Below are 13826 nucleotides of genomic sequence, written 5' to 3'. Positions count from 1 at the left end.
ATCCATCCATCTACCTATCTACCTATTTATTCATCCATCCATCCATCTACCTATCTATCCATCCAACCATCTATCCATACACTTTTCTATCCATCCATCCATCTACCTATCCATCCATCCATCTACCTATCCATCCATTTACCTATCTATCCATCCATCTACCTATCTATCCATCCATCCACCTATCCATCCATCTACCTATCCATCCATCCATATACCTATCTACCTATTTATCCATCCATCCATCCATCCATCTACCTATCTATCCATTCATCCATCCATTCATCCATCCATTCATTCATCCATCCATCCATCCACCTATCCATCCATCCATCACACCAATTAAACTATGCATAACATAGTAGTCTATTTACCAATGTTAGAAAGAAAAGATGTTCAGATTGTGAGATGTAATCTAAGAGCCACCAAAAACAGTACGTCTATAAACTGGAAACTGAAAGAACATGGGTGACACTGTCAAGTGGGCTTTTTATTTTACCATGGGCATAGAAGCCCCTGCTCCAAAATCAGCATTTTAAGGCTCAAGCAAAATGTGTTAGGGAGTACATGGATAATTGAAAGGGAGATACCTGTTTTAGCAGTTTATAAACTGGATTACATCTGACCATCTAAATGAATTTGTTCTCAGCATAAGGTGACTGCTTAAGTTTTCTAAACTTATCTGACAAAGACACCGCCATATTTATTATATGCCAAGGTTACCATTTCTGTGCCAATACAGTAACATGAAATACCTGATTAAATTCATGAGAATTTATAAAAAATAGGCTTTTGAGACTTTTAGTGGTACTGTATACATGAATGTAGAAGGATAAACAGTTCCAGCAAGATTCAGGAACTTACAGAAATCAGTCTGTTAATGGAAATAGTTATTCAAAACTATGTATTACTTTATTTACAACCTGTCATTTCCATCTCCAACAGGGTCCACCTGGTCCAAAAGGCGACAAGGTAAGTGTAATCTTCATTTCCATTTGCACCCAGTTGACCTCTTTCTATAAAATAAAATTTAATTACTTGTTTTATAGCCATTTTACTTTTATAATGATTAGATTGCATTTTGTGGAGCTTTTATTTGGATTGTAATGTGCAGTAACTTTGACCTTAATCAAAATTCCAATATCATTCAAAAATCAGCAGTGCACTACATTATTTTCTTATTACACCAAGCTCAGGCTGAAATGTTTTAATGCCTTACCAATCATCCTTCTATAAAACAAGTGCCAGGCATGAGATATAACCACACTGTCTGTGGACTGGTCGCTCAGTGTGTACCACTGAAGAAATCTGCAGAAATGTTTGGCTCACACACCACTGAAAGATGCTGCTTATGTTTATGAATCTTATGTGGTGGTAAAAAAGAACTATAAAGTTTGTAATAGCTTGCATCATTTGCATTTTAAAATGTAGGCAAAAATAGGATGTGAGTATTGTTAAAAACAGAGGTTACTTTAAAGCACTCACTGTGAACTCATTCACTAAATAATTCACATAAATATGAAGTAATGCAAAAAAAATGTCCTTCTTGTTAAGAAACTTTGTCCAAGGATATTTGACAGTTTCTTAACTATATCTACCTGTTTAGAAATTCAGCACTCATCTCAGCCCACTCATCTCTAGACCTAATGGTTTGTGGTCATAAAAATACAACAATCACCGTGTGGATATCTGCTAGCTCGATAGCAGCTCTTACAGTCATTCTCAAGTCATGTAGCCACTCTAGGTTAAATCACATTTAGTCATTTAAATTACTAAGTGAAAAAAATAAATACAGTGGTACCTTGAAACTCAACATCATTTGGTTCTGGGAGTGGTGTTGAGTTTAAAAGGCGTTGAGTTTCAAGGTATTTTTTTCCCATAAGGGTGTATGGGAAACCTGTTAATGTGTTCCATGGTCCCGTGGAACTGCATATATTTTAGGCTTATGTAAAATAATGGGGTTGTTTTTGACACTTATACACTGAAAATAACACAAATACGTATAATATAAAAACACTAAAATAAAAAGCTGATTCTTACAATTTCTCAGAACCTCGAGCTGTAACACAAGTTTAAAAGTGAAACAGTGAGGACAGATACAGTGTATCACAAAAGTAAGTACACCCCTCACATTTCTGCAAATATTTTATTATATCTTTTCATGGGACAACACTATAGAAATAAAACTTGGATATAACTTAGAGTAGTCAGTGTACAACTTGTATAGCAGTGTAGATTTACTGTCTTCTGAAAATAACTCAACACACAGCCATTAATGTCTAAATGGCTGGCAACATAAGTGAGTACACCCCACAGTGAACATGTCCAAATTGTGCCCAAAGTGTCAATACTTTGTGTGACCACCATTATTATCCAGCACTGCCTTAACCCTCCTGGGCATGGAATTCACCAGAGCTGCACAGGTTGCTACTGGAATCCTCTTCCACTCCTCCATGATGACATCACGGAGCTGGTGGATGTTAGACACCTTGAACTCCTCCACCTTCCACTTGAGGATGCGCCACAGGTGCTCAATTGGGTTTAGTCCATCACTTTTACCTTCAGCTTCCTCAGCAAGGCAGTTGTCATCTTGGAGGTTGTGTTTGGGGTCGTTATCCTGTTGGAAAACTGCCATGAGGCCCAGTTTTCGAAGGGAGGGGATCATGCTCTGTTTCAGAATGTCACAGTACATGTTGGAATTCATGTTTCCCTCAATGAACTGCAGCTCCCCAGTGCCAGCAACACTCATGCAGCCCAAGACCATGATGCTACCACCACCATGCTTGACTGTAGGCAAGATACAGTTGTCTTGGTGCTTCTCACCAGGGCGCCGCCACACATGCTGGACACCATCTGAGCCAAACAAGTTTATCTTGGTCTCGTCAGACCACAGGGCATTCCAGTAATCCATGTTCTTGGACTGCTTGTCTTCAGCAAACTGTTTGCGGGCTTTCTTGTGCGTCAGCTTCCTTCTGGGATGACGACCATGCAGACCGAGTTGATGCAGTGTGCGGCGTATGGTCTGAGCACCGACAGGCTGACCTCCCACGTCTTCAACCTCTGCAGCAATGCTGGCAGCACTCATGTGTCTATTTTTTAAAGCCAACCTCTGGATATGACGCCGAACACGTGGACTCAACTTCTTTGGTCGACCCTGGCGAAGCCTGTTCCGAGTGGAACCTGTCCTGGAAAACCGATGTATGACCTTGGCCACCATGCTGTAGCTCAGTTTCAGGGTGTTAGCAATCTTCTTATAGCCCAGGCCATCTTTGTGGAGAGCAACAATTCTATTTCTCACATCCTCAGAGAGTTCTTTGCCATGAGGTGCCATGTTGAATATCCAGTGGCCAGTATGAGAGAATTGTACCCAAAACACCAAATTTAACAGCCCTGCTCCCCATTTACACCTGGGACCTTGACACATGACACCAGGGAGGGACAACGACACATTTGGGCACAATTTGGACATGTTCACTGTGGGGTGTACTCACTTATGTTGCCAGCTATTTAGACATTAATGGCTGTGTGTTGAGTTATTTTCAGAAGACAGTAAATCTACACTGCTATACAAGCTGTACACTGACTACTCTAAGTTATATCCAAGTTTCATGTCTATAGTGTTGTCCCATGAAAAGATATAATGAAATATTTGCAGAAATGTGAGGGGTGTACTCACTTTTGTGATACACTGTACATGTGGAGCTTTCAGAGTGAATCTGACGGTTATTCCACACAAATGCAGATTCGTCTCATATGCACACTTTGATGACGTTTTACCGCACCGCTCAAGCCGAGCGCTGTACAAAGCAACTGTTCATTGTTAATTTGAAATTCAATATTTAAAAAATGGACTAAACACGTTAAGTTTAAGGGAAACATTGAGTTTAAGGGTACAAATTTCTCCAAGAAGGAGTTTCATAGATTTTGAGTTTAGGAGACGTTGAGTTACAAGGTACCACTGTATAGGTTTACTTCTGGGCCAGTAAATCATTAATCATCTAAACATCATTTAGATTTTTTTTTTTTATTGTACCTTATATGTTGTGCGTTTGTAACTAACACAGTCAGTCTGTTATTAAATTCAAATGGTTTAATTAGAAAAAGCTCAAATCATTTACATTTGGCTGCATTAGTGGTCTCAAACCCAGGTCTCCAGTACACATTGTTTGGAGGCTGCCATGCAAGAACGCATTTATTTATCACATGGTCTAGTGCTTAGATAAAACAAAGATGAGTTCATTGACCACAATGATCAAAAGTATGTAAAGGAAAAAAGGTCACTTACTGAAAAGCATGGTGGTGGTACAATATTGAGACTTGATACTAAGACCTTTTACCTGCCAAGGGAACTAATGCTTTGAAGAAAGTAGTAAAATAATGAAGAAAAACTGTTACCAGACAGGTTTGAACACTGGACGCAATTGTGTGATCCAGCGGGACGGTGATCCAAAACACGCATTTGGGTCACATTTGAATTTTAGAAATGCTGAATCAGGGAAAACTTAGCTTTCAGGAATGTCCATTTCCATGGTCATGACCTCAAGCCTTTCAAGAATATGTGGGCTGTACTGAAAATTTTGCTAAATAGAGTGGTCAAAGATCCAACCAGAGTTTGACCAGAAGCATGTGAGTGACATTTTGACCTAGTGAATTCTAGACCTTGAGGGATGAGGGGGTCAGAGGGCTGAGGTTTACGAGTCATGTTTTGCTACTGCAATACACTAGTGTTCCTTTATTTCTAATCTAACATTGTTTTCTATTGTAGGTCTTATCATTTGTGCAAAAATTGCACAGTCTCTTCCCCTTACTTATCTCACTATATTTGTTATATTAGATAAAAATGACAGTCACTTAATAAGTCCTGTGCAGCTTTTTGGAAACTGTTTCTATCCACTACACCTTTAATGAGTATTGATGAGGTAATCCTTCCTGTGTTAATGTTAGCCTAAAAAATGAAGCCTAGGTTTTTACCACTCACTGCTTAGTCACACTCACTTAAGCTGGCTTATACACAGAGAAACCCTTTGGAAGCTCTGCACATGCAGATCAAGCCAAAACACGAAATGATCCGATGGTTGTTTCTCTTCTTAACCACAGCGGGAATAGCCAAGACCCCCTCAAACACACAGTGATGTGCATATACACACTTTGCTCATTCAACCCCCTTTGACATCAGTTTGTGTTATCATACGTGATTTCACCCTCAGTCACAGTGGATTCCTGAGGCTGCAGGGATTCACTTACCTCATCAGTGTGTTTTGAATGATAAATTATGTGATTTACCCTATTTGTCTAGTTGTATGTATGGTAAAAATCGTATTCTCTGAATTTTTCTTTTCTTTTCCAGGGCGATCAAGGCGACCAGGGACCGCGGGTATGTGGTCTTCTATAGCATGAACCTTTTCATGATCTTTTATGAATTAAATGTTTAAGATGCACAGATTTTTGTGGACAGGCCATACTTCAAATCTTGGATGATGTAAGTTAAGAAGTACATGGGGGTTGAACATAGGGTAAATATTGGTAAAGTGCGACAAGGGTTAGATTCTGGGAGCAAAACTGCACAGGCTGGCAACTCCTGGGTAGATTTAATACTGTTTTGAGTGTCCTTAGTTTAAAAGATAATGGTAATTATGTTTTGGCAATTAAACAAACATAAAAAGGACTATAACACAATTGTTTGGCTTTGTAACCCATTTTTAGACTGATATATTTTATAATATTTAGCTCTTTTGGATTTTGTCTTAGTGATTAGGTAAAAAATTTTAAGTAACTGCTTAACTTTGGTGGTTAGGTTCAAGTGAGATTTATATTCTACTGGGCTGGCAAGAAATCAAGCCTGGCTGTGTTTAAATAGCCAAAATGGCTTACAATTAAATGTAGTGAACTTAAGTTAAGTTAAAAAGGGAGTAGTCAGAGATGTTCACAAGTCAAAAAATACGAGTCAGAGTCAAGTCACAAGTCTTTAGGCTAGAGTCCAAGTCAAGTCACGAATCTTTAGGCTAGAGTCCGAGTCAAGTCACGAGTCTTTAGGCTAGAGTCCGAGAGTCCGAGTCAAGCCACGAGTCAATATAATATACACAAAACATATATTGAAAATGTAGCGTATAAATAAACAAATAATATGTAAGTTCAGATAAAAAACAACAACAGATTAGCAACTGTATTTAGCCGTTTTACTTAGTGCCTTTACTTTCCTAGGTACCAGTTAGAAGCTTAAACTGATACGTTTTGTTTTCATTGCAAAACAAAAGCGCGCAATAAATCACGACACAGCGGCCAAAATCAAAAACACAGCTAAAGAAATCATAACCACTGCTTACCTTAACTTCGGTGCTTCCACATGATGTTAAATGTATAACCCTGTGTTGTCTCATTAGAAATATAATCCGTTATTTTGTAAATGTGTGCTTATATTTAAAGAAAACCCTCCAAACTTTTCCCAGTTGTGAAGTAAAACTCTAACTCGTTAGAAAGCCAATCAAGCGTTTTATTGACACATCATCTGTGTGACGCAAACAGAATAAATGCAAATAATAGCATTTCTTACTAAAACTTTAAATCAGAAGGTCTGATTGGTTCAGAAAGTGCAGAAAATTCTGTAGGAGCGTTCCATTCACCCTAGTTGTGAAGTGCACTACGTACGGTATTCCACTATTTTAAGTGAGATTCCAATCCAAAGGTAACGAAAATGTTCAAATAAAGTGAACTTCAAACTGTGTAGGGAGTAGGGAGCGACGCTTCATCACTTCGCCGGAAGCTGGCTGTAACATTTACCCATTGCGTGCGTTGTGGGTTAAGGCGTTATTAAAGAGCAGAACATTTATAATAATAATAATTATATATAATTGTCACACGTAACTAATATTAACACAGTTTGAACACATGCTGACGCTAGGGACTCTTACTTTTTTCAAGGGTGACTTATATGTTGGATAATGCTGCTTCATCCATCGGCACAATTACTTTAAGAAACAATGTCTATACAGTATAGACATACTAAAATAAAATAATTAACAAAAATATGGTAATTACTGTTTTAACTTGTGTCCATGTGTCTAGGGAAAAAGTTGTAGTTAGCGATGTTTTAAGGAATTTAAGTGAAGCTTTATAAAGATACAGTATGTAACCTTGAATGACATTAGGGGTGGCACAGGGGCGCAGTGGGTAATGCTGTCGCTTCACAGCAAGATGGGCCTGGGTTCAGTTTCCCGGACGAGCAGCCAAGGTCCTTTCTGTGTGGAGTTTGCTTGTTCTTTCTGTGCCTGCATGGGTTTCCTCCATGAGCTCCGGTTCCCTCCCACAGTCCAAAGATATGCAGTCAGTCCAATCAGGGCTGCTAAAAGTGCCCTAATTGTGAGTGTGTGTGTTTGCCCTGTGATGGACTGGCACCACAACCAACACCTGAGGGAGCTATTAAGAAATCTAAATGCTGTTCTGTCTGTTCCCACTTAGCTTTGGTACATGGAATAAAAGGAAATGTGAGTTCATTATAATGTGATACAGTTTAAGCTCTGTAACCAAAATTATCTTCCTACTGTTCTCTACTTCACAATGACATATGAGTACTTGAGTACTGAAAGTTCATTTAAAGAAGGTAATTATTTCCAGAACAGTTATTTGACATTTTGATAAATTCACACCTCTTACAGGATAATTATAAAGTCTAGGCTTTGCCACAACTGCAAATTATGAAATAAATCACTTAGATATCTCATTTCAGCATCTACTTACAAAGACCCCTCTAACTGTGAACGACTTATTAAGTTGATTTGTCTTATTGCGTTTCAGGCCTGCTCCTCTCTTGCTATCTCTATTTTACTTACTGCTGTTTCTTTTCATCCAGTACTGACTTGGAAAGAATCCAAGAGGGTCACAGTCACTTAAAGTGTCTCTATTTAATTTGCCTTACTCGTGGGAGCATGTCGAGGCTAACCTGAAGTGACAGAACATAGCCATAGGCCCACAGTTAAACCTTTAATCATATGTGGCGCTCTTGCTTACATCCCAGAATAAGCCCACATTAACAATCGTATTGTGGTTTACTGTATATTGCTTTGTTAGTCTCCTGCACCATTAAATTAGATTTGGGTTCTAACCGCAAAAAGACTCATTGCCTGGACTACATGCCTTCACTATAAATTACTGCACAGCAAGAAGCTTTCTGGGAAGTCCTGCTGCTCTTTACTGTTTAATCAAATGTTTACTTATTCACTGAAAGTACATTATTGAAATTTTATACACAGTGCTGTACAAAATAGATCCACATTAAATGGCCACCACAGTGTCACTACATGTGAACCAAATGTCTGTAATGGGATACAACATTCATCAGTTCTACTCTTCATATTAACAGCACATAAATTCCTTAAAAATAATTATGCTTATTATACAGACACTTGTGAGGGATCTGTTTATTATGACAGTCTTTGACCTTTAATAATTTCTGCAGTAGTTCTTTTTTTTTGCTACTTGCCATGTATTTTGTAAAGAAAAAGAAGCATGGTGACATACTAGGGAGCTGGGCATGAACAGAGCTTACCTGTACTGCAATGTAATGTCTACTTAATACAACCTGTAGCCTTTTTAGACAATTGGTTCATTTTAGTAAACAAGAACACACTATAGAACACATAGAATCACAATAATCAGAAATTCTTTATGGTCGTGTCTCATAATTTAAAGTTATTTAACAGTCTCTGAGCCAATCCTGGATTATGCCAACCCTATATATGACTTATTTAATTAAAGATACACTAAAATCTGCTCCGCATCAACAATTTGAAAGTTCTTTTCCAATTAACTGCTTATTACTGGGGTTTTTGCAAGATCAACCAGACTGTGGTCTTTCCCTCCAAACAAAACCGACTGTAATTTGGAATGATTGTAAAGCTGGCATCATTGTGGTGCACCGTTCAAAAGAAGTAATTAGAATAAAAGTACTGTGAACAAAGGATATTGTTTTCACTTGCTCAAAATGTAACCACTGCAAATGTCCTGGAGCAGCTGAGTATAATGTTCAACATAATAGCAATTGTTAAAATGAAGTCATTGAAGAACTGGCTTTGTCTACCCCAGTGGTAGTCCAACATTTGACCAGAAATCTAAAACTGTTAATTATAGGCTGTTTGGTAAACATCAAATTACTCTAATACAACTGGTTCACTGCTGTACCTCATACGCCAAGGTCATGACTTTCCATGCTCCAAATTCCACAGTTAAAAGGTTACAAGTTCCAAAAGTGGATAAGCAGCATATAAAACAGCCACAGCCACAAAGCAGATAAACAATCACAATAGTAACCTTCTGTGTATAGTACTTATTACCATGCATTAACTGCTATGGTCTGTCATTGATAAAACTTGCATTGTCGGTAAGGATCTTTATTGAACTTTTAGACTCCAACAAATCTCAGTGCCCTTTACATTGGGAAATTCAGAACTGGTCATTTGCGTGCTTTTGCAGATTTACAATTCAAGCTGTGAAGCTGTGATTTTGGGATTCATCCAGTATGCAGTCTTTCACAAATGTCAGATGCATTATTTAAAAGATCTGAAAAGCTTATAAGACAAAGAGGTTCACAGCATTTAACATAGGTCACATTTTGAAACTGATTTGAATCTAAGGTCCTTGATTCTGTGCATCCAATTGCACTGAGATTCAAAACTCGAGTCCCTACATCTCAGTAGTAGTGGGCCAGCATACTTTATCTCAATGCCACCCAACCACCCCTATTATAGCTATTCAAACTAAAAATATATTGTCTTAAGAATATACACTGATGAGGCATAACATTATGACCACCTTCCTAATATTGTGTTGGTCCCCCTTTTGCAGCCCCTTATGCAACAAACTATGATGCACTGTGTATTCTGACACCTTCTATCAGAACCAGCATTAACCTCTTCAGTAATTTGAGCTACAGTAGCTCGTCTGTTGGATCAGATCACACGGGTCAGCCTTCGCTCCCCACGTGCATCAATGAGCCTTGGCCGCCCATGACCCTGTCGCTGGTTTACCACTGTTCCTTCCTTGGACCACTTTTGATACATACTGACCACTTCAGACCAGGAACACCCCACAAGAGCTGCAGTTTTGGAGATGCTTTAACCTGTCGTCTAGCCATCACAATTTGGCCCTTGTCAAACTCGCTCAAACCCTTACGCTTGCCCATTTTTCCTGCTTCTAACACATCAACTTTTAGGATAAAATGTTCACTTGCTGCCTAATATATCCCACCCACTAACAGGTGCCGTGATAGAGATAATCAGTGTTATTCACTTCACCTGTCAGTGGTCATAATGTTATCCCTAGTCTGTGTGTATTCATTTCACTACACACTTATCCTTGTTAGGGTCTTAATGGGTCCAGAACCACCTAGATTTACTGCATGCAGGGCAGGAATACACCCAAGAATAGCCCCCAGTCCTTTAAAGGGCAACACACACTCATATTTTCTCAGCTATTCACACCTATGGGCAACAAAGGGGACACCCATTCAAACATGGAAGGAACATGTGACACTCAAAGACAGTGACTGGAGGCAAGGATGGAACCCAGGTGCCCGGGGCTTATGTGGCTACACAGCACCCACTATATCAGTTGAGTTACCATACCAACAGTATTCAAAATAAAGTTAGCTCACTATTCTTGGTGGTATACTTTACGTCATACATTACACATACACTGATCAGCCATAACATTAAAACCACCTCCTTGTTTTGACACTCACTGTCCATTTTATCAGCTCCACTTATCATATAGAAGCACTTTGTAGTTCTACAATTACTGACTGTAGTCCATCTGTTTCTCTACATACTTTTCTAACCTGCTTTCACCCTGTTCTTCAAGGGTCGGGACCCCCACAGGACCACCACAGAGCAGGTATTATTTAGGTGGTGGATCATTCTCAGCACTGCAGTGACAATGACATGGTGGTGGTGTGTTAGTGTGTGTTGTGCTGGTATGAGTGGATCAGACACAGCAGCGCTTCTGGAGTTTTTAAATACCGTGTCCACTCACTGTCCACTCTATTAGACACTCCTACCTAGTTGGTCCACCTTGTAGATGTAAAGTCAGAGACGATCACTCATCTATTGCTGCTGTTTGAGTTGATCATCTTCTAGACCTTCATCAGTGGTCACAGGATGCTGCCCACGAGGCGCTGTTGGCTGGATATTTTTGGTTGGTGGACTGTTCTCAGTCCAGCAGTGAGAGTGAGGTGTTTAAAAACTCCAGCAGCGCTGCTGTGTCTTATCCACTCATACTAGCACAACACACACTAACACACCACCACCATGTCAGTGTCACTGCAGTGCTGAGAATCATCCACCACCCAAACAATACCTGCTCTGTAGTGGTCCTGGGAGAGTCCTGACCATTGAAGAAAAGCATGAAAGGGGGTTAACAAAGCATGCAGAGAAACAGATGGACTACAGTCAGTAATTGTAGAACTAGAGGTGCTTCTATATGATAAGTGGAGCTGATAAAATGGACAGCGAGTGTAGAAACGAGGTGGTTTTAATCTTATGGCTGATCAGTGTACACACAATGATTTAAATTATGTGGACATCTCAGGTGAAGTCAAGAATTTACACACACATTGAAGGGTAGTCTTGGGATTTAAAGATTTTTAGCTATATTTTGCATATTTAAACAACTGTCAGTGAGAAGTTTAGCATCTCACCTCCCAAATACATGTATTGCCAACTCTAAAATCTCCCTTAGCATAAGTGAATAAGTTTAAGACCCTGATTAAAATAAAGCGGTTACTGAAGATGATGAATAAATCATTACTTGTCTTTGGTGCTGTGTACTTTGTCTGGACCCAAACTACTCATAATCTTTCAACAAACAACAGAGAGCAATTTCTAAAAAGCTTGGATTCTTACTTAACCACAATATTTGTGTTCCCACTCTTATTCATGTAAGCAGTAAAATATTGAGAACTACACAAACCCACACCATTTAAAAACTGATCTTCAGAGACGTTGCAGTGCTCATTTGCTATGTCTAACAAGAAACCTACAAAACTTTTTTTGGTTAAATTATGTCCAACATTTTTCTTTCCATTGCTAAAAGACATTACTGTAACACATGGACAGTAACTGTGAGGTTGATGGTACAATTCTGCGGCCAAACTAACGACACATAAAGCCAGCTTCTGTTAGCCACAGGCTTCTTGTAAAATGCAGTGGAATCAGAGCAAAGCCTTGTCGTCTCCAAGCAAATTGATCAGGCTTATTGTAAAACTAACAGGATGAAGCAGAGGGAACACATTTGCCAGATTTTGTGGGAGTGCTACATAATTCAAACAGCCTAGACAGTGTTCCCGACAGCCGATCTCCCACTGCTCCTCATGGTTCTGCTCACATTACTATTCTGAGCATTTCTGTGGTTGTTAGTAAGTCAGTGTGTAGTAATAGCTTATCTAAGTTTGTTTGTAAACAGCTGTATGTCATTTTAATGCTTTAGTGAAGACTTTCTACAAAATCTTCCATTTAGTACGAGTCACAGAATTGATTCTGCTACTTTACAAACATGGTGAGATGGAATATCCTATAAACGTGGTATTTCCTTTATTTTTATGATCACAGCTTAAAACCCAATGCCCAACTAATGTTTTTAGGGGCGCAGCAGGATAATCAGCTAGCACACCAGTGCTGGGATTCTGAACTCCAGCTCTGAGTTCGAACCTCAGCTCTGCTACCGGTTGGCTGGGCGTCCTCTAGCGGATATAATTGACAGTGCCTGCAGCAGACAAAAATTGGCCATTAAAAGTCTGCCGTGTGGGAAAATGACCTGACTTAAAAGTGGATGGGGTCTTCGACACTGTGAAATGGACCTTGGTTAGTAGCCCACCTGTACAGAAAGTGGAGGAGCACGGAGATCAGGGGTGGCATGGTGGTTAAGTGGGTAGCACTGTCGCCTCACAGCAAGAAGGTCCTGGGTTCGATCCCTAGGTGGGGCGGCCCGGGTCCTTTCTGTGTGGAGTTTGCATGTTCTCCCTGTGTCCGCATGGGTTTACTCCGGGTGCTCCGGTTTCCTCCCACAGTCCAAAGACATGCAAGTGAGGTGAATTGGAGATACTAAATTGTCCATGACTGTGTTTGATATAACCTTGTGAACTGATGAACCTTGAGTAATGAGTAACTACCGTTTCTGTCATGAATGTAACCAAAGTGTAAAACATGACGTTAAAATCCAAATAAACAAACAAACAAACTGAGATCAGGGTGTGGCTGTCCATGCACAAATTCACAGAATGTGTGGGCGAATATGTTTTTACATTACTAAAAGCGGGTCACTTTTGGATTATTGTTGTTCCATTTGGCAGTTAGTTTGGCAGCTTATCATCATTATTTTACCATGTAATGTGCTTGTATTAGCCATATTCATATGGTTAATGTTCTGGTTGGTTTTATATTTCTGAAATGTTAATTATTTGTTACTTTTAATAATTAATTTGTAAATACACCTAATAAATTTAAGAGAGAAGACTTATTACTTATATTTTTTACTAATAATTGTAAAATGCACAAGTAGTTTCAGAAGAGCACTGGTCTGGTGACATAAAAGTTTTATACTACACTGTACACCGATTAGGCATAACATTATGACCACCTAACTAATATTGTGTTGGTCCCCCTTTTGCTGCCAAAACAGCTCTGACCCATCGCGGCATGGACTCCTCCCCTCAAGGTGTGTTGTGTTATCTGGCACCAAGATGTTAGCTCCTGTGAGGTGTGGCCTCCATGGTTCGGACTTGTTTGTCCAGCACATCCCACAGATGCTCGATTGGATTGAGATCTGGGGAATTTGGAGGC

The 13826-nt window shown here is 39.4% G+C and overlaps 1 protein-coding gene across 1 annotated transcript in view; it reads left to right on the top strand.

Moving 5' to 3' along the window:
- Positions 1–13826, top strand: part of LOC134311526 (collagen alpha-1(XXV) chain) — a 251033-nt gene that overhangs the window by 165855 nt on the left and 71352 nt on the right. The window contains exons 5-6 of the mRNA XM_062993157.1: positions 946–972; positions 5348–5374. Coding sequence (XP_062849227.1) covers positions 946–972; positions 5348–5374 — 54 coding nt within the window. The remainder of the gene's footprint in view (positions 1–945; positions 973–5347; positions 5375–13826) is intronic.

The sequence above is a fragment of the Trichomycterus rosablanca genome, chromosome 4 (genome assembly GCF_030014385.1).
Source record: "Trichomycterus rosablanca isolate fTriRos1 chromosome 4, fTriRos1.hap1, whole genome shotgun sequence".
In the NCBI taxonomy this organism is placed as follows: Eukaryota; Metazoa; Chordata; class Actinopteri; order Siluriformes; family Trichomycteridae; genus Trichomycterus; species Trichomycterus rosablanca.
This window is presented reverse-complemented; position numbering and strand designations above follow the sequence as displayed.